Source organism: Scyliorhinus torazame, chromosome 10 (genome assembly GCF_047496885.1).
Source record: "Scyliorhinus torazame isolate Kashiwa2021f chromosome 10, sScyTor2.1, whole genome shotgun sequence".
NCBI lineage: Eukaryota > Metazoa > Chordata > Chondrichthyes > Carcharhiniformes > Scyliorhinidae > Scyliorhinus > Scyliorhinus torazame.
Genome location: NC_092716.1, coordinates 51,613,966 through 51,639,397, shown reverse-complemented (window position 1 = coordinate 51,639,397; position 25,432 = coordinate 51,613,966). Strand labels below are relative to the sequence as shown.

The window sequence follows — 25,432 nt, the reverse complement described above, 5'->3', positions numbered from 1 at the left end:
GGAAACTGGAGCACCCTGAGGAAACTCACGCTGACACGGGGAGAAAGTGCAGACTCCACACAGATAGTGAACCAGAATCGAACCCGGGTGCCTGGCGCTGTGAGGCAACGGTGCTAACCACTGTACCACCGTCTCGCCCCCACAATAAATTGGGTTTTTAAACACTTTTTAAATGGGAACAACATTTGGAAGTCTGCATTGGGAAGTATACTTCAATCATAACAGAGAAATGTCATTAATGTGTTAAATTGAAATATTTCCCTTGTATTTTGAAAAAATGTATTTTTCTTTGTAGCTGCTGTTGTGTGCTACCATGTCGTTGTGCAAGATCCCTCTAATGCTGGCTCTTTAAAACTATCAGAATGTGTTGAATCTAAAGGACAAGGTGAAGGGCCACCTGCAATTTTAAACCAATTGTTTCCTGATGAAGCAGCAATAAATAGTCAGACCAGCTCCATTTCATGCCTCGGTTCTTCTGTTTGTGCACTTTTAGGAGATCAAAATTGTAAGTGATGCTTACCTGATTATAAAGTTAGTAAACTGCTCTGGCAGTTTTTTAAGCTGAAAATGTCCAACTGTTGGCCAAGTGTAATCTGTGTAAGATTCAGTTGCCTAATGTGTAAATTATTACATGGTATCAGCGTGAAGTATGGTGATATCAAGCTGAAAACCTACAATTTTCAGAGTATGTTCCACAGGCATTTGTTGAGAAAATCAACACTGCCTTTGTCCCCGCTCATCTGGAGCTGAAACCATCATTCAAACCTTTGTTATTTGCAGACCACTATTCTAATGCTCTCTGTAGCGCACAAAGACTCCGTGAGACGAATAGAGTGAAGTCGATGAGGCTTTATTAAGCGTGTCTGTTCCCCCGCAGCTCAATAGTAGACTGGCCTGCGGGGGAGGACTCCGGCTTCTTATACTCCGCCTTCAGGGCGGAGCTAGAGGTCAACAGCCAACCAGGACCCGGGATCTGTCAGCCAATGACATTAGGGCTTCCAGTCCCACATGACCCCCAATACATACTACCACATTCACCCCTTGTCAAAAATGAACCCGGCGGGGTGATGCTTCGTATGGTGGTAAGGGTTTACAGAGCTGGTCCTGGGAGGAATATTCACATGGCAATACAGTATTGTACAATTTTGTCCTGTTTCAACTATTTACAGAGAGTATAGGGAGAAAAGCAAAATGTTCTTGTGAAAAAGTCCATATTTCGATTTAGATCGACGCCACGAGTCGGTCGGGCGGTCTGGTCGTCCGTGTCGATCGCCTCGGCCCCGGTGGTGGTGGTGGTGCTTGTACAGGTGTTGTCGTCTCCGGGAGCCTTACGGTTTCAGCTTGGGCTTTATTCTTGGTCGGGCCTGAGGGGAGGGGAACCGATCCTCCTGGGAAGGGGGCGGTCGCGGGGTGCGGCGGCGGCAGGAAGGGGGGGGGTTGGGTGAATGGTGTCCGGGGGGTGTGTGTGTTGCCGGCGGGCGCCAGATCCCGCAGGGAGACCGTGTCCTGTCGACCGTCGGGGTACTCCACGTAAGCGTACGGCGGGTTCGCGTGGAGGAGGTGAACCCTTTCGACCAACGGGTCCGCCTTGTGTGCCCGCACATGCTTTCGGAGCAAGATGGGTCCTGGGGCCGCCAGCCAGGTCGGCAGCGACGTTCCAGAGGAGGACCTCCTAGGGAAGACAAGGAGACGCTCATGAGGCGTTTGATTAGTGCTCGTACATAATAACGACCGGATGGAGTGGAGAGGGTCCAGGAGGACCTCCTGCCACCGTGAAACTGGGAGGTCCCTGGACCGTAGGGCCAGTAGGACGGCCTTCCAGACCGTGCCGTTCTCCCTCTCTACTTGCCCGTTCCCCCGGGGGTTGTAGCTGGTCGTCCTGCTTGAGGCTATGCCCTTACTGAGCAGGAACTGGCGCAGCTCGTCACTCATGAAAGAGGACCCCCTGTCGCTGTGGACGTATGCGGGGTAACCGAACAGTGTGAAGATGCTGTTCGGGACTTTAATAACTGTGGCCGCGGTCATGTCAGAGCAGGGAATGGCAAAAGGGAAGCGGGAGTATTCGTCCACCACATTAAGAAAATATGTGTTGCGGTCGGTGGAGGGGAGGAGGGGCCCTTTGAAATCGAGACTGAGGCGTTCAAAGGGGCGGGAAGCCTTAATCAGGTGCGCTCCATCCGGCCTGAAAAAATGCGGTTTGCATTCCGCGCAGATGTGGCAGTCCCTTGTGACTGTACGGACCTCCTCTAAAGAGCATGGGAGATTGCGGGACTTGATGAAGTGGAAAAACCGAGTGACCCCCGGGTGGCAGAGGTCCTCGTGGAGGGTTTGGAGGCGGTTAATTTGTGCGTTGGCACATGTGCCGCGGGATAGGGCATCGGACGGCTCGTTCAGCTTTCCGGGACGATACAAAATCTCATAGTTGAAGGTGGAGAGCTCGATCCTCCCACCTTAAGATCTTGTCGTTTTTGATTTTGCCCTGCTGTGCATTATCGAACATGAATGCTACCGACCGTTGGTCCGTGAGGAGAGTGAATCTCCTGCCGGCCAGGTAATGCCTCCAATGTCGCACAGCTTCCACTATGGCTTGGGCTTCCTTTTCCACTGAGGAGTGGCGGATTTCTGAGGCGTGGAGGGTCCGGGAGAAAAAGGCCACGGGTCTGCCCGCTTGGCTAAGGGTGGCCGCTAGAGCTACGTCGGAGGCGTCGCTCTCGACCTGGAAGGGGAGGGACTCGTCGATGGCGCGCATAGTGGCCTTTGCGATATCCGCTTTGATGCGGCTGAAGGCCTGGCAAGCCTCTGTCGACAGAGGGAAGGTCGTGGTCTGTATTAGTGGGCGGGCCTTGTCTGCGTACTGGGGGACCCACTGGGCGTAGTATGAAAAGAACCCCAGGCAGCGTTTCAGGGCTTTTGGGCAGTGCGGGAGGGGAAATTCCATGAGGGCGCGCATACGTTCGGGGTCGGGGCCTATTATCCCATTGCGCACTACGTAGCCCAGAATGGCTAGCCGATTGGTGCGAAAAACGCACTTGTCCTCGTTGTACGTGAGGTTCAAGGCTTTGGCGGTCTGGAGGAATTTTGAGGTTGGCGTCGTGGTCCTGCTGGTCGTGGCCGCAGATGGTTACATTGTCAAGATACGGGAACGTGGCCCGCAACCCATGTTGATCAACCATTCGGTCCATCTCCCGTTGGAAGACCGAGACCCCGTTTGTGACGCCAAAAGGGACCCTTAGGAAATGGTATAATCGCCCGTCTGCCTCGAAGGCTGTGTACTTGCGGTCACTTGGGCGGATGGGGAGCTGATGGTAGGCGGACTTGAGGTCCCCGGTGGTGAAGACTTTATATTAGGCAATCCGATTGACCATGTCGGATATGCGGGGTAGAGGGTACGCGTCTAGTTGTGTGTACCTGTTGATGGTCTGGCTATAGTCTATGACCATCCTTTGTTTCTCCCCTGTCTTCACTACTACCACCTGCGCTCTCCAGGGACTATTGCTGGCCTGGATTATGCCCTCCTTTAGTAGCCGCTGGACTTCGGACCGAATGAAGGTCCGGTCCTGGGCGCTGTACCGTCTGCTCCTAGTGGCGACGGGTTTGCAATCCGGGGTGAGGTTCGCAAACAAAGACGGGGGTTGCACCTTGAGGGTTGCGAGGCCGCAGATAGTGGGGGTATTGGGCCGCCGAATTTGAACGCAAGGCTCTGTAGATTGCATTGGAAATCTAATCCCAGCAAGGTGGGGGCACATAGAGTTGGGGAAGGACGTTTAGTTTGTAGTTTTTGAACTCCCTCCCCTGCACCGTTCGGGTAACTATGCAGAATCCTTGGATCTGTACGGAGTGGGATCCTGCAGCTAGGGAAATCTTTTGTGCGCTGGGATAGGTGGTCAAGGAACAGCGTCATACTGTGTCGGGGTGGATAAAGCTCTCCGTGCTCCCGGAGTCGACTAGGCATGGCGTCTCGTGGCCGTTTATTAGCACCGTTGTCGTCGTCGTCTGGAGTGTCCGGGGCCGAGCTTGATCGAGCGTAATTGAAGCGAGACGTGGTTGTAGTAGTGGAGTGGGGTCCGTTGTTGCCGTCAAAGATGGCGTCGGGGATGGACAAAATGGCCGCCCCCATACATCGCATGTGGCTGGTGGGTCACAAGATGGTGGCGGGGGTGGACAAAATGGCCGCCCCCACGCGTCGTACAGGTCTGGGGCGGTCCAAGATGGCGGCGCCCTTCCTCCCCTCGTGGTGGCCGGGACCCAAAATGGCGGCGTCTGCGGGTCGCACATGGGGGGCTGGGGAGCGCTAGGACCGCGCGGAGCTCCCTCACCGGGGACAGCGGTGGTCAGGACCCAAGTTGGTGGCGCCGGCGGGTCAGACATGGGGCGCGGGGTGGGGGTTAGGGGGGCGTTAGGGACGCGCAAAACTCCCTCTTCTCCGTGGAGAGTGGTGGCCGGGACCCAAAGCGGTAGCGCCGGCGGGTCATACATGGGGTACGGGGAGGGGGGTTGGGGAGCGTAAGCGGCATGCAGGGCTCCCTGTTCTCCCGGGACCGCGGTGGTCGGGACCCAGAGCGGCTGCGCCTGCGGGTCGTGCATGGCGTGCTGGGGGGGTTGGGGCGCGTAAACGGCTTGCAGGGCTTCCTGTTCTCCCGGGACAGCGGCGACCTCGCGGGACCGGCACATAACCGCGTAATGGCCCTTTTTCCCGCAGCTCTTGCAGATAGCTGCGCGGGCCAGGCAGCGCTGCCGGGGGTGTTTCGCCTGGCCGCAGAAATAACAGCGGGCGCCCCCGGTGCGACTCGGCGTTTGGACCGCGCAAGCCTGTGGGGTGTCTGGGGGGGGGGTTTGTCGCGACGGGTACGTACGGAGCCCAATGGGCTGCCGCGCGGTCGGGGCCGTAGGCGCGGGTATTACGCGCGGCCACGTCTAGGGAGGCTGCTAGGGCCCGGGCCTCAAGAGTCCTAGCGACTCTCTTTCTAGAAGTCTTTGGCGGATTTGGGGGGAATTCATGCCTGCCACAAAAGCATCGCGCATTAACATGTCCGTGTGTTCATTTGCGTTCACCGAAGGGCAGCTGCAGGCTCGTCCCAAAATCAGCAGCGCGGCGTAGAATTCATCCATCGATTCTCCGGGACCTTGCCGTCTCGTCGCGAGCTGGTAGCGAGCGTAGATTTGGTTAACTGGGCGGACATAGAGACTTTTCAGTGCTGCGAACGCCGTTTGGAAATCGTCCGAGTCTTCGATGAGGGAGAAGATTTCCGTGCTCACCCTCGAGTGCAGGACCTGTAGTTTTTGGTCTTCTGTGACCCGGCCGGTGGTCGTTCTGAGGTAGGCCTCGAAGCAAGTCTGCCAGTGCTTGAAGGCTGCTGCCGTGTTCACTGCGTGGGGGCTGATCCTCAGGCATTCCGGAATGATCCTGAGCTCCATAGTCCTTTTTAGGCACGCTTAATAAATTGTAGCACACAAAGACTCCGTGAGACGAATAGAGTGAAGTCGATGAGGCTTTATTAAGCGTGTCTGTTCCCCCGCAGCTCAATAGTAGACTGGCCTGCGGGGGAGGACTCCGGCTGCTTATACTCCGCCTTCAGGGCGGAGCTAGAGGTCAACGGCCAACCAGGACCCGGGATCTGTCAGCCAATGACATTAGGGCTTCCAGTCCCACATGACCCCCAATACATACTACCACACTCTCCTGATCTCCTATCCCCTATCTGTAAATTGAAGCTGTTCGAAATCTTAAATACCCTGTTCTCTCATCACTTGCTGACCAAAATTGACTATGGTTTGCCAACCCCTTGATTTTTAAAAGTTTAATCTACAATTTTCATGTTCCACCATTGGTAACTGTGCCTTCAACTATTTTGATCCTAAGCTCTGGAATTCTCTCCCTGAACCTCTCTCAACACTTTTAAGATGCTTTTTAAAACCTACCTTTGACCAAAGGGCATCTGTACTATCATCTCTACATGGCTTTGCATTGATTTCTGCTGATAGTCCTCCTATGAAGCCCCTTGTTATGTTTTACTTCATTAAAAGTGCAAGAATTACATATTTATTTTTGAACTCTGAATAACCTTTGAGTCTGTCCAAAGAATCTTTTTTTTAATTACGAAATCAGTGCAAAATTGTTCGTTGATTTTCCAGTATGTCCTGTGGCATTGCTCAGTGTAACACAGTTTAGAAATTAGGAACAGGAATAGGCCATTCTGCCACTTGAAGTTGTGCTGCGATTCAGTTGGCTCATAGCTGATCTGAATCTTAATTCTACCTTGTCACCTGACTCTGTAACCCTTAATTATCTTGCCTATCAACAATCAGTCAATCTTTGGTTTGAAATTTTCATGCTACCTAGCCACCACAGTTTTTTTTGGGTAGGAGAGCTTTCCACGATCCTTGTGTGAAGTTTGCCCTTCCTGACCACGGCATATTTTTAACTTTGAGATTGCACCCCCTTGTTTTGGACCCCCTTGTTTTGGATTCTCCAAACAGAGTCTTTCTTTAAATCAGCTCAAGCAACCAGATGGATCACCACTTAATCTTACGTTCTCAAGGCCAGTGCAAGCCCAATCAATGCAATTCGGTCTGATAAATTATCTGTTTTAGCCCAGCTTCATTCTGGTGAATCTGTACTGCACTCCTCAGACCAACATATCCTTCCTGGGGTGTATTACCCCGAACTGAGCTCCGTTCTCTAAATGTCTAACTGCATCATCACTTTCCCCTTTTTATATGCCAGACCCCTTGAGATAAAGGCCAACATTCCATTAGCCTCTTAAATTATAGTTTCTTCTTGTCCTTTAGCCTCTAATGAATTCCATTGGATTGCGGCACTTTTTGCAGGAGGGCTGCGTGGCAGGGGAGGGCATTTCAGATAATGAGATGGTTGAGATTTTTCTGTGTGATTAATGTGGTAATTCTATTAATTCTGAATAAGTTATTTTGTGAAATAATGTACATCCATCGCCTTGCTCCAATAAAATCTCTCAAAATAACCCAGTCAAAACATGTTTGAAATGGTTTATCTTTTATTTTAAAGCATCTTCATTAAGAACCACAACAGTGGAAGAACTCAAAAACATGGTGCTGCAGTATCCTGCAGACAATGCATCAGAATCAAGTTTAAGCTTCCTCTGCAGATTGCTACAGTTCCTCTCTACTCCTAAAGAACAAGCTGATGTAATAGTAGCAATGACTCATTTGGCCAAGATGCAAGTAAGGTAAGACCATTTTAAATACTGCTCAATATTCTTTGACAGTTCAACATGTTCTGTTGGAGAATAGACCAGAATGTTCCAAAATGTGTGTCCTTTTTCAGTTTGTTTAAACCCTTATTTTGGACACTAGATATTTCAGATATAGAGAAAATCACCGTGAAGAAACAAAAACTTGAAGTGTTTTGAGTAATTTTCAGGACAAAGGCCTGGATTCTAAGCTTTGGTTCAGGACCCCAAGGTCAGGGTCAAATTTGGAACCCAACCCTGTGCTGTGTCAGGATCAGTCCCCCAACAGTGTTCTTGTCTTGATTAGATGATTCGTGGATACAGGCAATTGGGGATGGGCAATTAAAATGCTGGCCAAACCAACGATACCCACGTCCCGTGAAAGAATATCATAAAAGACATGCGGTGCACTCACGTTCAGTTAAGGACAGTATGCAGGCTTGGAAAGCTGGAGAGCCAATAGAAGGCCCTTCACCACAGAGTTATCTGCAGCCTGTTGTTGCAGGTAAGGGAGACAGAAGGTGACTTCATCTTGAGGTGTCCCCTTAGCACATGTAAAACATGTTAACTAAAAAATAACCACCGCCACTGGGCTAGCACTGCAGAGGAGAAACCCATCTTACAGGATGACTTGCAGCTGTTGCCAGGTAAGGAAGGGATTTGTGGTGGCAAGGGTGTCTCAGAGGCATCCTGGAACACTGGCTCCCTCCTAGCTTGCTGACCAGAGGTTGCCCCGAGGCACTGTGAAATTATATGCCTGACCTGTGTTCGTTCACGCTTCAAATTTGGGTGAAAAGTTTGCCACTAGTGGCTAGATCATGAAATTGAAGGACAATGTCCTAGCACTGGGAAAGATACTTATTCCACTTATTCCAGAACCTATTGCTATGCAAGTTACATGGGTAACATACACTGTGGAATATTTGAATATGTATTCATTGTTATTGAGTTCTCAATTTAATGTGCAGCACATGTACCAAATTGTTACATAGATCATTATGTATGGCACTACCAATGTGCTAAATGGGATAAATTTTGGATGCATCTAGTAACTCTAAACTGGGTCATAGTCATAGAGACCTCCAGCACAGAAAAGGCCCTTCGACCCATAGCATCTGCGCCAGTCAAAAACAACCACCTAACTATTCTAATTCCATTTTCCAGCACTTCACCTATAGCCTTCTATGTCTTAATATTGCCTTAATATTGCAAGTGCACACCTAAATACTTCTTAAATGTTAAGAGGATCTCTGCCTCCACCACCCTTTCAGGCAGTGAGTTACAGACTCCCACCACCCTCTGGGTGAAAAAGCTTTCCCTCACATCTCCTCTCCCTTACCTTAAATCTATGCCCCCTGGTCATTGACCCCTCCACCAAGAGGAAAGGTTTCTTCCTGTCTATTCTATCCATGCCCCTCATAATTTTATACATCTCAATCATGTCCCCCCCCCCCCCCCCCCCTCAGTCTTCTCTGTTCCAAGGAAAATAACTCCAGTCTATCCAATCTCTTCATAGCTAAAATTCTCCAGCCCAGGTAACAGTCTGGTAAGTCTCCTCTGCACGCTTTCAAGTGCTATCATATCCCTCCTATAATATGGATTCCAGAACTTCGCACAATACTCTAGCTGTGCCTAACCAACGTTTTATACAGTTCCAGCACAACCTCTCTGCTCTTAAACTCTATCTCAGCTAATAAAGGCAAGTATACCATGTGGCTTCTTAACCAGTTTTCACCTTCTCTGCTACCTTAAGGGACCGATGTTCATGGACTCCAAGGTCCCTCTGATCTTCCGTGCTTCCCAGGGTTGTGCCGTTTATCATGTATTCCCTTGCCTTGTCTGTCCTGCCCAAGTGCATCACCTCACACTTAACCAGATTGAATTCCATTTGCCGTTGATCAGCCATCTGACCAGCCTTCTGTAATCTAAGGAAGTCCTCCTCACTATTTACCACCCCACCAGTTTTCGTATCATCCGCGCACTTACTGATCAACCCTCCAACATTCATATCTAAATCATTGATATCAACCACAAACCGCAATGGCCCCAACACTGATCCCTGCAGGACCCCACTGGGCACAGGATTCCACTTAGAAAAACACCCCTCAACCATCTGGATCCAATTTGCCAAATTTCATTGGATCCCATGGGCTCTTACCTTCACTATATGTCTCCCATGTGGGACCTTATCAAAAGCCTTGCTGAAGTTCAAGTAGACTACGTCAAATGCATTTCCCTCATCTGCATACTAGGTCACCTCTTCGAAAAATTCACTCAAGTTGGTCAGACATGACCTTGCCTTAACAAAGCCATGCTGACTATTCTCGATTAATCCCTGCCCCTCAAATGCAAATTAATCCTGTGTCTCAGAATTGCTTCCAATAGTTTCCCCGCCACTAAGGTTAGACTGACTGTCCTGTAGTTTCCTGGTTTATCCCGTCCTCCCTTCTTGAATAAAGTATCACATTGGCTATCCTTCAGTCTTCCGGCGCCTCTCCTTTGGCCAGAAAGGAATTGAAAATTATTGCCAGCGCCCCTGTTATTTCCTCCCTTGCCTCATTCTACAGCCTGGGATATATGTCACCTGACCCTGGAGATTTGTCTACTTTTAAGCCTGCTGGACCATTTGGAATCTCCCCTCTGTCTATGTTAATCTCTTTAATTTTATCACAGTCTTTCTCCCTGAATTCCAAGCCCACACTGTTCCTCTCACAAGTGAACACTGACACAAAGTATTCATTTAGAACCTACCTATTTCTCCTCGATGCATTTTAAGAATTCCGCTCCCTCAAAACCTTCCCTATCTTGCCAGGTGACCCTGTATTCTGGACTATTGAGCTGCCAATCCTGCCCCTCTCTCAAGCATGTCTCAGTGACAGCAATGATCAGACCCCAGGTTTCAATTTGTGTCCTCAATTCAACTACCTTGTTCGTAAGACTCCTTGTATTAAAATAAATGCCACCAGACTCCCTTGTGACCTAACTGGTCTAGACGTTCAATCCATGAGATGCTGTGGGCCATCAGTAACAGCAGAATTGTACACAACATCAATCTGTAACCTCAAGGCCTGGCATTTCCTCCTATCTGCCAGTACTATCAAGCTCCGGGATCAACCTAGGTTCAATGAAGTGCAGAAGGGCATGCAGGAACAGCACTAGGCATTCCTAAAATGAGGTCTTCGCCAGGTGAAAACTGGTCTACTTGCATGTCGAACAGCGCAAGCAGCATGCAGTAGAATGAGCTAATTACCTACAACCAATGGAACAAATCTAAGCTCTGAAATGCTGCCACATCCAGCCTTTAAAGGTGGTGGATAAATAACTGCAAGAGGAGGCTCCACAAATATCCCCATCCTCAACCCAACACATGCAAAAGACAAGACTGAAGCATTTGCAACCATCTTCAGCCAGAATTATTCAGTGGGTAATCCATCGCAGCCTCATCCGGAAGTTTCCAGCATTACAGCTGTCCGTCTTCAAGCAATTTGATTCACTCCATCAAGAAACAGCTGAAGACACTGGACACTGAAAAGGATATGGACACTGCCAAGATTCTGGCAGTAGTACTGAAGACTTTTGCCCCAGAACTAGCTGTGCCCTTAACCAAGCTGTTCCTGTACGGCTACAACACTGGCATCTACCTGGCAATGTGGGAAAACTGCCCTGGTATGTCGTGATCACAAAAAGGGTGAATCCGACCCTGCCAATTACACACCATCTGTCTACTCTCGATCATTAGCAAAATGATGGAAGGTGTCATCAACAGTGCTATCAAGTACTAAGTCTTCGGTACAAGTAAAAGCTGTTTTAAAACACTTTAGACATAATTTTCTTTTGTCATTTGTACAGCTTAAGAAATGGAAACACAGATGGCATGAGCACATCCTAGAACCATAATTGTTTACCTATCATGTCTGTATTGGTTAAAACAATCTAAAACTGATCCCACTATCCCACTTCATCTGTGTAATCCTCTATCATCCTCTATAAGAATGTTATCTGATAAATCACTCCTGGGTATTCATAGTTCTATTCTGTAAAAATCTTTAATGTTCTGAAGCATTTAAATGCTCCAAATTCTTTTTCAGAATCTAATTCTCTTGTCATATTATTATTGCAGAAATCTGGATGAAATCAAAAATGAAAAAGGAATTTGTGTGCTTGTGAACCTACTTCAGGGTGAGAAATCCATATTGACTTTCAGCATTAATTAAGATTTCTGACCATCTAGTTCTCAGAATTTTGTTCAATGTTATTCTCAAAATGATGGAACCATTTTCACTGCTCTGAATTCTCTCTGGTTTTAGTAACCAATGCAGAACTACAAGAAAGTGTCTGCGTTGCACTTGGGATTCTAAGTGAAAACCGTGATCTCTGTACAGCTATTATTGATGCCGATGCATTGAAGCACCTTTGCCATTTACTGAAAAAACCGGTTGAAAACAATGTGTGGGAAGCTATTATTGGAGCTTTAGCTGCACTTCTTTCCTCCAGCAGGTATAAAAGAATGATTTAAATGGTATCTTCCATATATAATGATAGTGACCTTTCTTTTATGAGTGCTAAACTCTCGCAGGTAGAAATGTTGGGGTTCAGATTAGAAGGGAACATCGCATGAAATACAAAGTTTGCCTGCCTAATTGCAAAAAAAAAATGAATTTAAGCACCTGGATTTGCTTTAACTAGTCCAAAAATAGGTTTCCTTGTGTAAATTATAAACTTGCATATCCTGACAAAACCTCTTCCCTCATCTATCCCCCTTGTATCCCACCTAATCTTCCTCATTCTTATCTTTTTTCCTTATCTCTGTTTCCTTATCTCTGTTCCCATTATCTTTCTACTTCTTTCCTCTGTCCCAATCACCTTTTTCCTCCTTCCAGAGTCCTTTGTTAATGAGAAATAAAAGGATGAATACGAGTTATGTATATGTTGTAAAATGAAATGTTTTATTTTCATTGTTATCCAATTAATTTACTTGGCTTGCTATACTTATTGTAATTAAAATGCATGTGTTTGTAAACGTTAAATGTATTTTTTCTGGCCAATCTATCAAACTTCATCCCTTCTGTGAAACTTCAACTTATTGCTGAAGTTCCAAAAGCATTGATTGCTTCCCGTACTCCTGGGTATTGCTGTTCATTTGTGAGCCTTAGTAGTAAATGTTAGTAGGCAGGAATCTCAGCTGACCCTGATTCTGTCCTCAACTGATGTTAATGAACTTCTAGTTTCATCAGAGGTTTCTAAAAATTATTTTTGAGACTTGATTAGCCCATGTGCTAGTAGGCTACAGCAGGAGCCTTGGCAGAAAATTTGGGGTGATTATCTAGTGGAGCTCCTAGAATATAGTTGATTTAGCCTTGCAGAAAATATTTGGTAAAGTCACTCAAAAAAACAAATTATAAAAGTCTATAATAGAAAGTGGGACTCGGCAAAAATTGAGCACTTATGAAAGATAGAACATTAGATGTCAACTTGGGTCGTCTTAGCATAAGCAGGCCGTGATGACCTGAAAGTGGCTTATCAACCCATTTGAACAGACACTTTGGCCACTTCCACGTCCAAGGCCATCAGTTACTGGATGACCAGATGCTCGCCTGTTTCAGTTATCAGTCCTTTTAAATATGATGCTAAAACATTGAATATATTCAAGAGGCGGCTAGATATAGCACTTGGGGCGAATGGGATCAAAGGCTATGAGGAGAAAGCAGGATTAGGCTATCGAGTTGGATGATCAGCCATGATCGTGATAAATGGCAGAGCAGGCTCGAAGGGCCAAAAGGCCGTCTCCTGCTCCTATCTTCTATGTATCGATGAAAATCAATAACCTGTACCGTGGAACTTATCCCCATTATCAACTGGCTATCCAGCTGAAGAGCCTGAAGAGTAAATTTCTATTTTTATCCTTATTGGGCCTTTCAGGCTGAACAAATATTACCTGGACACTGCTGCAACGGGTTTTCAATTTAAAATTGCCGCAAAAGGCGTGAAAAGAGGTTGGGAAAAAATTCTTCTTGTAGAGCATGGAATGAGGCAGATAATGTAACAACTTTTAAGGAAAAATTGGGTAAATATTTGTAGCAAAGCGAAATCCATGTTTATATGTGAAGAGTAGATCGCTGGGATTAGTATTAGATTACTGTAATGAGAAGCTAGCACAAACATATTAGGCCTCCCCAGGTGCTGTCAGTATCTTTCTTTCCAGGGATGGAAATCAGTGATCTGTTGGTAGTCCTCTCTTCACAACAATCCAATTACATGGAGAAATTTCATGATTTATATTTTGGAATCTAAAATCATCATGTTATAGTTTTGAGAATAGTATAGCATTTTATTGCATGCACATAAATATGTCCTTTCTTAGGGTTTGTGAAGAAATTGAAGAGCAAGACATTATCTGTCATCTTTGTACAAAAATTCAGCAATCCTCAAAGGATAAGGTAAAATCAAAGATACTAATTTAATTACTATGGTATGAATAATTTACAGGTAGTTTCAAATTATACCATTTACGGGTAGCTTATGAGTGACCACAAACCATTTGGTTAGCTTCTGACTCTCCTGATACCATAATTGAAAACTGGTAATTTATTCAAAATATTGCAACATACTAAGACCTAGTTAACTTGCCTGTGACAATCTACTTGAAGGGAAAGCCCAAGGTCTGAATTATTTCTATTTGATAGTACTGCATTCTGCAATCAGAAATTAGATGCTCGTGGCTCAAAGGTCTTTTAATAGGATTTTAGTTAGATTCATTTGTTTATCCTCATGTGGCTCCCTATTTGTCTGTGAAGCCTAATCTCTGAAAGCAATATTATCCTTTTGGTGGGGTAGACTGCAAAACTAACCACTCCTTTAGGTGCTGTACTCAGTAGAGTAGTGGGGCGGCACGGTAGCACAAGGGTACTATAAAGATCAGGTGAACTGTTGTCTGAATGTGGCAAAAATGAGAATGCTTTGTCCAGTTTTGTGTTTGACTTGCTTTACTTTGAGAATATTTCAAGCTAGTCTGTCACCTTGTTTTGTTTATATTAAATGTATTTGCCTAGCAATACCATTGGAACCGACTGCTAAAATTACCTGCTCAAAAAGCAGTCTGCTTTATGCAAGTGAAACCTTATTTGATGACCGCCTTCATGACCACTTCCCTTCTGCTTGCAATTGGTGTCCTAAACTAACCCTGGCTACCCAATTAAACTTTGCCTTGCATTCCTATGTTGACCTGTTGGCCTGTACGGTGTTCCAATCAAGCTTTACAAAAGCTTCTAGAAAAGTATCTCCTCTTTCCTCCAAGTACCCTGCAACTTCCTGGCTTGAAATTAATACTACGAAGTTCAGACTTTAGCCAGACCCTCAATTTTAGAACTGACTGCATTCTGCCCGACTTTTCGCACACCTGCCAACCTAGCTCTGAATCTCTACCATTCTTTGGGGGTCTCACCTGAGATAGTTACACGTTCTGGTTGAAGTGTTTATCCATTACTCGTGTAATAAAGGAAAGATTGGCAACCACCAGCCAGTATGTATAATGAATTATAACTGTTTATTTACAAACTGTATTTACACAGTCTTTGGCAATGTTATCACTACTCGCTCTCGGATCTACTCTGGCTGCAAAAGCCCACGTAATGCACCATGATCCCCATGCTCGATTCTCATTAGGCGATGAGGCCCGATGTCCCTCCTGATGTGCTCTCTTTAAAGGGGCCGGCTAATACACCCTTCCCCCTTTAAGTCCCTTATTATACAATACATGAAATAGTTATACCATTAACAAAGCACCATGTAATAATCCACAGGAGGCAGGGGTTCCGTCACCACACCAGTATTTATTTGCTATAACTTATATACAAGAGCAGCTCCAAACAGTGCTGCTAGCATTCCAGTCAACTTAAGACTGCCTCACAAAGCCTACACAGGTGCTTATATGGGCCCCCTCAATGAGCTATCATTGAGGGAGCTCATACTCCAATTGGCCAACCAATAATGCCAATTGGAGGTCATGACACACCAGTACTGAGAAATACTTCTTGTACACAATCCATTAAAATCTCAATTTGTCAGGGGACTTTCTCTTCCTCTGGGAGCGGCATAGCTCAACTGGCTGCGGCTCAACTATCGAGGTAGATTCTGCTGCAGATATCTCATTAGGACTCTCCTCTGGATTCTGTATCTCAGTTTTTCAGTTTCAATGGGGTCAGCACTTTTGCCTGCCACTGGCTAATCAGCCACTTCATCTCTTGAGCAAACCACCTTTCAGGCACAACTGGATTAGGCAGCAACACTAGCTCCACCTTGGGACTTCCAGTGATGGGGATGCACAAAAAGTGGCCTCCAAGAACCCAAAATTAGGTTCTTTTACCCAAAATAGCCTGCTAGAACAGGGGAAAAATGCATCTCCTCACTCTACCCAACAGCATCACAAGATACAATGTCGATCAACAGTAGCTCCAGAGGCCGCAAAGACGCAAAAAGCAGCAGAAGCCAAGAGAAGCAAGCAAATTCGATGGCAGACACACGAGGCAAAGAAACACCGGCCACTGCAGGGCGAGAGGGACTAACCAGACCCACACTGGGTTCCCCCTCACTGCAGAGTGGATGGAGGACGTTCCTCACAGGGAGCTCAGGGAAGAGATAATGATCAATATCAAAGTGGTGGTCCTGGTGCAGGTGGCCCTGGACAAGACAGAGAAACAACAGGAAGCCCAGGGGAGCACCATCAAGGAATTGGAAAGAGTCTCAACGGATCAGAATGACCAGATCGTCGCCCTAGAAACGGAGGTAGCGAGGTTGGTGGCGACACAGGGAAGTCTAAAAGGGAAAATAGAGGACCAGGAGAACCGGTCACAGTGCCAAAATCGAAGAATACTGGGTCTGCTGGAAGGGACCGAAGGCAGTGACCCCACGAACTATGTGGCCCAAATGCTGGGAAACCTGGTGGGAAAGGCCAGCTTCCCCAACCCGCCAGAGATAGACAGAGCCCACAAATCGCTCCGGCTGAAACCCAAGGCTGGGGAACAACCAAGGATGATCAAGTGAAAAATTCCACCGGTACCAGGACCTGGAAAGAATCCTGCACTGCGCCAGGCAAGGATCTGCACCTGGGAGGGGCACCAGATCAGGATTTACCAGGATATTGGGACAGACCTGGCCAAGCAGCGAGTGGAGTTCAACAGAGCAAAGGTGGCTATGTGCAAAAGCAAGGTAAAGTTTGGGATGCTGTATCCAGCCAAACTATGGAACACATTCCAGGGCAGGGAGCATTTTTTCATGGCCCCTGCGGACCTGGACAAATTTGTCCAGGAAACTGGGCTGGGAAGACGGCAACAAAGGCGATTATTAGAAGAGGCACATTTCCCCCATGGACGAGACATGGGAAAAATGGGAGGAAGAACTACGGATAGAAATAGGAGCGAAGCACCGAACAGGGCAATCTCCACCTCCACATTCGCAAGGCTAAGCCTAATGCAGAGCAACCTAACCAGAACCTGAATGAGCAGCTTCTTCTTGGAGGTGGGGGATAAATATGAACAGTGCTGGAGAGGCCCAGCCAACCACACCCACATGTTCTGGACATGCCCCAGACGTGTCGGGTTATGGACATCCTTTTTTGAGGCAATGTGGGGATGAAGGTAGAGCCAAGACCGAAAGTGGCCATATTCAGTCTACTGGGTATCAGATTGGCTGTCCGACATGTTGGAATTTCTCCAACTGGAGAAAATCAAATTTGCCATCCAGGAGTCGGAAGAGGGCTTCCACAAGACACTGGAGCCATGTTCCAAGACCTGTTTGTAGTGAACAGCCAATAGAGGGGAGGGGGTGGGGGGCTGAGGCACCGGAGAATCATGGATAGCAAAGAAAGGGGAAGGGGGTGGAGAGGGAGGGAGGAGTAAAATCCCACAGGAAGCCCGCATAACTGCAAGGGGATTAAACCCAGGGGCAAAAAGAGGACCAGAGGGAATGGCAGCAAGCAGAGAAGCACAAGCCAGGGCCAATAACAAGCAGGGCAACAGAGGCAGACCGGCCAAATAAATGCCGCAACCACTGGAGGGAGACAAAGCAGGCAATTAGTTATTTATTTATTTTTAAAATATTTTATTGAAGCATTTGTAATTTTCACAATTTAACATATTGACATTTCTAAAACATCCACGCGGGTCGACGTACAAAATACCCCCTAAAATAACAACAAACAATAGACCATGTACCCCACTTCTCCCGCCCTAACCCCAATTACCCGTATACTAAATTCCCTATCCTTATTTAACATTACCATGCCACCTATTTTCCCTTTTTCCCCCCCCCCCCCCTTACTGCTGACGTTCAGTTTTTGTTAAAGAAATCGATGAACGGCTGCCAACTCCGGGTGAATGCCTGTATTGATCCTCTTAAAGCAAACTTGATTTTCTCCAGACTGAGAAACTCTACCATATCGTTGACCCACACTCCTGATTTCGGGGGCTCCGAATCCCTCGATCTCAGCAAGATCTGTCTCCGGGCCACCAGGGAGGAGAAGGCCAGAATATCGGCCACCGCCCCCCCCCCCCCCCCCCCTTTGCCCCAGGATCTTACGACACCTCAAATATTGCTAATTCTGGACTCTGAGTTACCCTACCTTCCAGGACATCCGACATAACATCTGCAAGTCCCTGCCAGAATTCCATCAGTTTCGAACATGCCCAAAACATATGAACATGGTTGGCCGGGCTACCCCCCAACCGCCCACATCTGTCCTCCACCTCCTCAAAGAACCTACTCATCCGGGCTACCGTTATGTGGGCCCTCTGGACTACCTTGAACTGAATCAAGCGGAGTCTAGCACAGGACGAGGATGCATTTACCCTTTTCAAGGCTTTTTCCCACAGTTCAGTTTCCAGCTCTCCTAGCTCCTCTTCCCCTCTCTCTGATAGGGGTCCCTTCCCACTCCCAACAGTCCCTGTATATGTCCGAAACCTTCCCACCTCCAACCCCTGTTCTTGACAGCATTTTATCCTGTAGTCCCCTCAGGGGGAGGCGAGGAAAGCTTGGGACCTGTCTCTGTACAAAGTCCTGCACTTGAAGATACCGAAACCCGTTCCCTCCCGGCAAGTCAAACTCCTCCTCTAATGTCTCCTAGGTCGGGAAGCCCTCCTGGATGAATAGATCCCGAAACCTCTCAATCCCTGCCCGCTGCCATACCTTAAAGCCCCCATCCAGCCCCCTCGGGACAAACCGGTGATTGGCACAGATCGGTGACCACACTGACGCCCCCTCCAGTCTCATATGCTGCCTCCATTGCCCCCACGCCCTCAGGACTGCCACCACCACAGGACTTGTGAAGAACCGAGCCGGTGAGAACGGCAGGGGCGCCGTCAGTAAAGCCTCCAGACTCGTACCTTTGCAGGATGCTGCCTCCATCCGCTGCCAGACCGACCTCTCCCCCACTACCCACTTCCTGACCATCGCTATGTTGGCAGCCCAGTAATAGTTAATAAAACTCGGGAGAGCCAAACCCCCTTCCCCGCGAGCCCGTTCCAGGAGTACCCTCTTTACTCTCGGGGTTTTATCCGCCCATATAAACCTTGATATCGCCACATTAATACTTCTGAAAAAAGCCTTTGGGACAGAAACCGGGAGACACTGAAAAAAGAAAAGCAGTCTCGGAAGGAGTCATCTTCACCGTCTGAACCCTCCCCGTCAGTGGGAGCATGTCCCATCTACAAAAATCCCTTCTCATTTGATCCACTGCTTTGCCCAAATTTAACTTGTGAAACTGCCCCCAATCCTTCGCCACTTGAATCCCCAGATACCTAAGACTCTTCCCAACCACTCTAAAATGTAGCTCCTTCCGCCTCCTTTCCTGCCCCCCTGCCTCATTCACGAACATCTCGCTTTTTCCCATGTTTAATTTATAGCCTGAAAATCGCCCAAATTCTCCTAATACCTCCATGATTTCGGTCATTTCCCCCCCCCCCCCCTTGCCCCAAACCGGGTCCGTGATATAAAGCAGCAAGTCGTCCGCATAGAGAGAGACCCTGTGCTCCATCCCACTTCTCACTATTCCCCTCCAGGTATTCGTTACTCTCCGAGCCATTGCTAAGGGTTCTATGGCCATGCCAAACGGTAATGGGGAGAGCGGGCATCCCTGCCTTGTCCCCCGACAAAGACTAAAGTATTCTGACCGAACTCGGTTAGTTCTTACATTTGCCACCAGGGCCTGGTACAGTAGCCGGACCCACTCCACAAATCCCTACCCAAACCTGCCTAAAATATCCCATAGATACTTCCACTCCACCCGGTCGAAAGCCTTCTCCGCGTCCATGGCAACTACCACCTCAGCCACGCAGCCCTCCACTGGCATCATAATTACATTAAGAAGCTGTCTAATGTTGGATGTCAGGTGCCTGCCCTTCACAAATCCCGACTGATCCTCCCCAATTATCTTCGGGACACAATCCTCTATTCGAGTGGCCAGGATCTTTGCTAATAATTTGGCATCTAAATTCAAGAGGGAGATTGGCCTGTACGATCCACAGCTCCCCGGATCCTTGTCCCGCTTCAGGATGAGAGAAATTGATGCCTGTGATAACGTTGGGGGGAGTACTCCCAGCTCCTTGGACTCGTTGAAAGCCTTAACCAGGAGTGGCCCCAGTAACCCAGAGAACTTCTTATAAAATTCCACTGGGAACCCATCAGGTCCCGGGGCTTTACCTGATTGCATCTCCCCAGTCCCAATCGGGCACTCCAGAGCCTCCACCAGCTCCTCATTTACCTTTGGGAACTCTAGCCTCCCCAGAAATTGATTCATGCCCTCCTCCCCATCCGGGGGTTCTGACTCGTATAGCTGACTATAAAATTCCCGAAACACTTCATTCACCACCCCCGGGTCCGTCACCGTCTTCCCCCTCAAATCCTTTATTTTCCCTATTTCCCTCGCCGCCTCCGGTTTCCTCAGCTGATGTGCCAGCATCCTGCTAACTTTCTCCCCATGTTCATATATTGCCCCTTTTACCGTCCTCAGTTGACCCCTCCGCCTTTCTTGTGGAAAGGAGCCCAAGCTCCATTTGAAGTCTCTGACGCTCCTTCAGGAGCTCCTCATTTGGAGACTCCATATATCTCCTGTCCACCTGTAAGATTTCTCCTACCAACCTGTCCAGCTCCGACCGCTCAGTTTTATCCCTGTGGGCTCGAATCGAAATACAGTCCCCTCTAATGACCGCTTTCAGTGCCTCCCAGACCACCCCAGCTGCAGTCTCTCCTGTGTCATTGACCTTTATGTACCCCCGAATGGCCTCTCTCACTCGCTCACAGGTCCCCTCATACGCTAACAGCCCTGTATCTAGTCTCCACTGTGGGCGCTGGGACATTCCCGTGTCTGTCCTTGGGTCTATCCAGTGTGGTGCATGATCTGAGACCACAATTGCTGAGTATTCAGTGTCCTCAACCCCTGCTAGCAGTGTTTTATCTAGCATGAAGAAATCTATCCTGGAATAAGCCTTGTGTACATGGGAGTAGAATGAATATTTTCTGCTCGTTGCTCTCTCAAATCTCCACGGATCCACCCCTCCCATGCGCTCCATGAACCCCCGCAGTTCCTTTGCCATTACTGATAGTTTCCCCGACCAAGCACTCCACCGGTCCAGTCTCGGGTCCAGGACCATATTAAAGTCACCCCCCCCCCCCCCCACCAATGATCAGCCGGTGCGAGTCAAAGTCTGGGATCTTCCCCAGCACCTTCCTGATCAACGTGAAATCATCCCAGTTAGGGGCATGTATATTCACCAGCACAACTGCCATTCCCTCTAACTTCCCACTAACCATAATAAATCTGCCTCCCGGGTATACCTCTATCCTCCCCACCTCGAATGTCACCCTTTTATTAATCAGGATAGCCACCCCCCTTGTTTTAAAGTCCAGTCCTGAGCGAAACACTTGCCCGACCCATCCCTTCTTTAATCTAATTTGGTCTCCCAGCTTCAAGTGTGTCTCCTGTAACATAGCCATGTCCGCTTTTAACTGTCTCAGGTGTGCAAACACATGAGCTCTCTTAACCGGCCCGCTCAGTCCACGAACATTCCATGTAACCAGTCTGTCGGGGGGGGTGCTTTTGCCCCCCTCCCCTGTCGGTCAATCATGACCTTTCCTAGGCCAACTCCTAGCCAGTGTTCCACACCTCGCTTGATTCACCCCTCGGTGGCGACTGCCATCTGATCTCCATCTCCAGTCTCCCAACTGTCCCTTGCTCGTCAGCAGTGAACCCCCCCCCCACCCCCACTTTGCTCCCATGAACGAGCTATCCAGCTAGCTCAGCATCTCCCACCCTCTGGTGTCAATAAGCCTGCCGACTGCCAGATTCTATCATACCTAACAATAAAACAAGCCCTCAACACAGTAACAACAATCCCAAAAAGCAAACATACCCTCCCCCAAAGTGCAGGCAAAGAGGCAAACCCCTCCCCCTTTAACCGATTCTTATCAGTCCTGTAAGCTTCAAACAGAATCCAACACAAAGGAAGAAGCTTCAAGCAGCTGAAGTGAAAATTATGCATGCAAGAATCCACCACCATTCTTGTGAAAACTAAAACACCCATTCGCATCTTAAAAGTTCTTCCCTCTGTGATATCATACATAAAGCAGTAAATCAAATTACACAAGAAGAGAGGAAAGAAAAAAAAATTAAAACACCAAAACCCTTTTCTTCCCGAACATCGCAACTTAACTCACAAAATTAAAAGACCGAAATATTTAACAAGACATGTCAAAACACCGAACAATCTTTCTCACCATCCCGCCATCCTGTCTCCTCCCTCAAACTCAGACCCCCACAGTTTGAGTTTAAAAGTCGTTGCACCAGATTGCCAGGTTCTACCCCTCCCCCTCTGACCGATTCTTATCGGTCCCATCACTTTCAAAGAGAATCAATACCAATAGAAGAAGCTCCAAGCAGCTTAATCGAAATTATGCATGCAAGAATCAACCATCTTTATCACAGAGACTAAATCAAAATCAAATTACACAAGATGAGAGAAAAAATAAGAGAGAAAAACATTTGTGTGTTTTTTTTAATAAAACACCCAAACCCCTTCCCGCAAAGCAGGCAATTATAAATATGTATCATGAGCCTAGCCTGTTCTCGCGCTGGTTGACTTTTAAAAATCTTTTTAGTTTTTTACTTCTGTCTTTCTCTCTTGTATAAACCAGAACCGCACCCTGATTACCTTTGTAAAGAACTACTGACAGGTATGACACCTGTACCTCAACGTTCAAACCACAAATATGTAATGTAAAATGATTTATTAAATAGAAGATGTGAAAATCCAATAAAAACATAAAACCACTTGTTCCAGCTTGTCCTAAAAGCAGCTTATGATCTGTAATAATAGTGAAATGGCGGCCGTATACATATTAGTGAAATTTCTTAATGCCATAAATGATGGCCGAACCTTCCTTTTCTATCTATGCATATCCCTGTTCTGCATGAGATAAAGTTCCTGATACCAATCCAGTGGATCTCTCAGACCTATCTTCCATTACAAGGGATAATATAGCTCCAGCTCCATATGGTGACGCATCACATGTAAGCACTAGTTTTTTCTTTGAATCAAAATGTACGAATAAACTTGAAGATTGAAGCACCTAATTCATTTGATTTAAAGCTTTTTGTGGGATTCTTCCAGTACAGGAACCATGGCTGTTCAGGTGTACAATACCCCACTCCGGTGGTGCCGTCCCCCATCCCCCACCCTCTCCAATGCCCTCAGTGATCCTCAACACGCCTGGCCCTCCTAAATCTACCACTACATTTTGGTGTTTCCCTAGGATGCACATATGAGGTGGAAGCAGCCAGCTGCCTATCTCGTCCCATGGCCCTCAATGCCCCGGCGGGTGTCCTCTGGGTTCGGAGGGCCCCAGCTCACTTGTCAGTGGCACATGCACAGCCATGCTGTCCTGTCGCATGTGCTGACCCCGAGACGCGGCCTCATCAGAGGGATGGAACCCGGGGGAACTGGTGCCAACTGCTCCCACTCCATAGGACGGGTTCGGGTTGGTGTTCAGCACCCCCTCCACCTGGTCAGTGCCCAAAGGTCCCTGGGGTCCACCTTGGGGTGTAGGGGCAGCTGTTTCGAGCACCGGCTGCCCATGCATCCATGCGGTTCCCCAATGTCTGCATCATGGTGTCGACGCCTTTGACCATGCACCTCAGTGACTGGGACATGCTCTGCAGTGACTCAGCCATGCCCACCTGAGACTCGGACAAGCTCTGCAGTGCCTTGGTCATGCCTATCTGAGAGCGGGGCATGTCCCACAGAACCTCGTCAAGGTTGGCCTGGTACTGGGTGACAACCCCCAGCGAGGCAGACATTCTGCCAAGGCCCTCAGCCATGGCCATCACCGACTGCGCGACGCCTTCACTCATGGTGCTGACTTTGTGCACCAGGCTCTCCACTGCGATCGCCACCCTAGCAGCATTGGCCTTGGTGCCACTCATTGCCGGCACCATCCCCTGCGCCCGTAGACTCTGGGACTCCTCCAAGTGGCTATGGAACGACGCTGACATCTCTGAATGACCCAGGTGCTCCCTATTGTCTCCATCAGCTCCGCATAACCCACTTCCAGAAGCTCAGCATCTGTCTTGGACCCAGCTGGGTTCTGGGATCCTGCAACCTTCTGACTGCTGTCTCGCCTGGGGGTTCCTGCCTCCACCTGATGTGCATCATCAGCAGTGTGGTGCTCGCCAGATTGTGCCCCAGATGCCTAACCACTAACATGTCCCACTGAGGTGTGTGTATCTGCGCTGGTGGGGGGTGGGGATGACAGCTGTGCCAAGACTGTAACAGTTGCATCCTCTGAGCTCTCCTCCGAGGTGTTCTCCTCTGAGTCAGGAGAGGGGGCCGCCTGGGTGGGCTGGCTCCGTCGCCTGGAGGACCTGCGGGAGAATGAACATGTGGTCAGTGGGAAGAATGGGTCAGTCAGTAAGGCAATCAGTACTTGCATATGACAGGTCCTTCGGGCGGGGCCCAATGGTTCCTCACCTCCGTGGCATCCATCTGCCTTCGCATTGGTGACCGCCCTGTCCTCAGCCACCCCAGGCACCTCCAGGGCCTGCTCCTCAAAGGTGACGTCCGGCACCCCACCGCTAACCTTGGCCTTCTCCCGCTAATCCTGGGAGAGCTTTTCCTGAGGAGAGGGCATCATTCGCCACACGCGTGGTTCACATTGATGGTAGATGGGGTATGAAGGTGGGGGGGGGAGGGGAAGTTGGGGGGGGGGGGGGGTGTGGATGCTCCCTTTGGGGGGTGGGTGGTGTGTTGGTCATTGACCTTCCTCCTGCACTGGAGGTCAGTCTTCCTGGTCATACTCCCCGAGCTGACAGCTGCCACCACCTCGTCCCACCTTTCGGGACCCTCAGGGGAACAGGACATCCCTCCTGATCTCCACCGTGTCCAGGAGCCTCCCTAGGTCAGCGTCCCGAATCTTGGGGCTGATCTCCTGGGTGCCATTGGTACGAGCTGACTGGGGTTGTCTGCGCAAGTGCAGCTTAAGTGCTGCTCGACCTTATTTGCAGGGGGCTGGCTGCCGAGAAGCCCATGAGACCTTGTTAAGTGGACCAATTAACATTGAATTTAGTTGCCGACCTTGCAGGGCCGAGCACCGGGAAGCTCGCGGCAATTCCTGCTCGCTATCGCACTTAGAAATTTTTCCAGAGAATCACGGCCAGTACAAAATATGAAGAATTTGTTTCAACAGCATGTTTGAACTAAAAGCATTTCATGAATTTGAAACAAAATTGCCCTGTGGATCCCAGGAGATTTTTGGAACTCAAAGGGACAGCTCAATACAACATTGTTAATTTGTAAAGTATTTGAATACTTCTATGGTAATAAATATTCAGCATAACTTATTGATGAACAGAAAGAGATTGGAAGAAAAATATGTTTAATATAGTGTCTCATGTCCTTGGGACATTCCAAATTGCTTTATAACCAATGAAGTGTTTGAAATGTTGCTACTTCTCAAACTTAACATCAAACGGGAGTTGCTTTTGAAGTCAAGATGATATCCTTCCACATTTGTTCTTTGCAAGGTTTTGGAAAACATTCTGAAGGTTTTGTGTCATCTCAGTGGAAGACCCCAGAGTCTAAATTTAATGTTATCCAGTGGACTTGCTGTGACTGTTGAGAGGTATGTAACATTACAGTATCTAAAATATGTATACAGTTTTGCATGGAGGTACTGTAGGAGCT

The 25,432-nt window shown here is 48.2% G+C and overlaps 1 protein-coding gene across 1 annotated transcript in view; it reads left to right on the top strand.

Annotated features, from left to right (window-relative positions):
- Positions 1 to 25,432, top strand: part of tdrd12 (tudor domain containing 12) — a 192,850-nt gene that overhangs the window by 148,503 nt on the left and 18,915 nt on the right. Inside the window, exons 31-36 of the mRNA XM_072517655.1 lie at positions 296 to 505; positions 7,025 to 7,205; positions 11,329 to 11,387; positions 11,516 to 11,705; positions 13,570 to 13,645; positions 25,273 to 25,370. Of these exons, the coding sequence (XP_072373756.1) occupies positions 296 to 505; positions 7,025 to 7,205; positions 11,329 to 11,387; positions 11,516 to 11,705; positions 13,570 to 13,645; positions 25,273 to 25,370 (814 nt within the window). The remainder of the gene's footprint in view (positions 1 to 295; positions 506 to 7,024; positions 7,206 to 11,328; positions 11,388 to 11,515; positions 11,706 to 13,569; positions 13,646 to 25,272; positions 25,371 to 25,432) is intronic.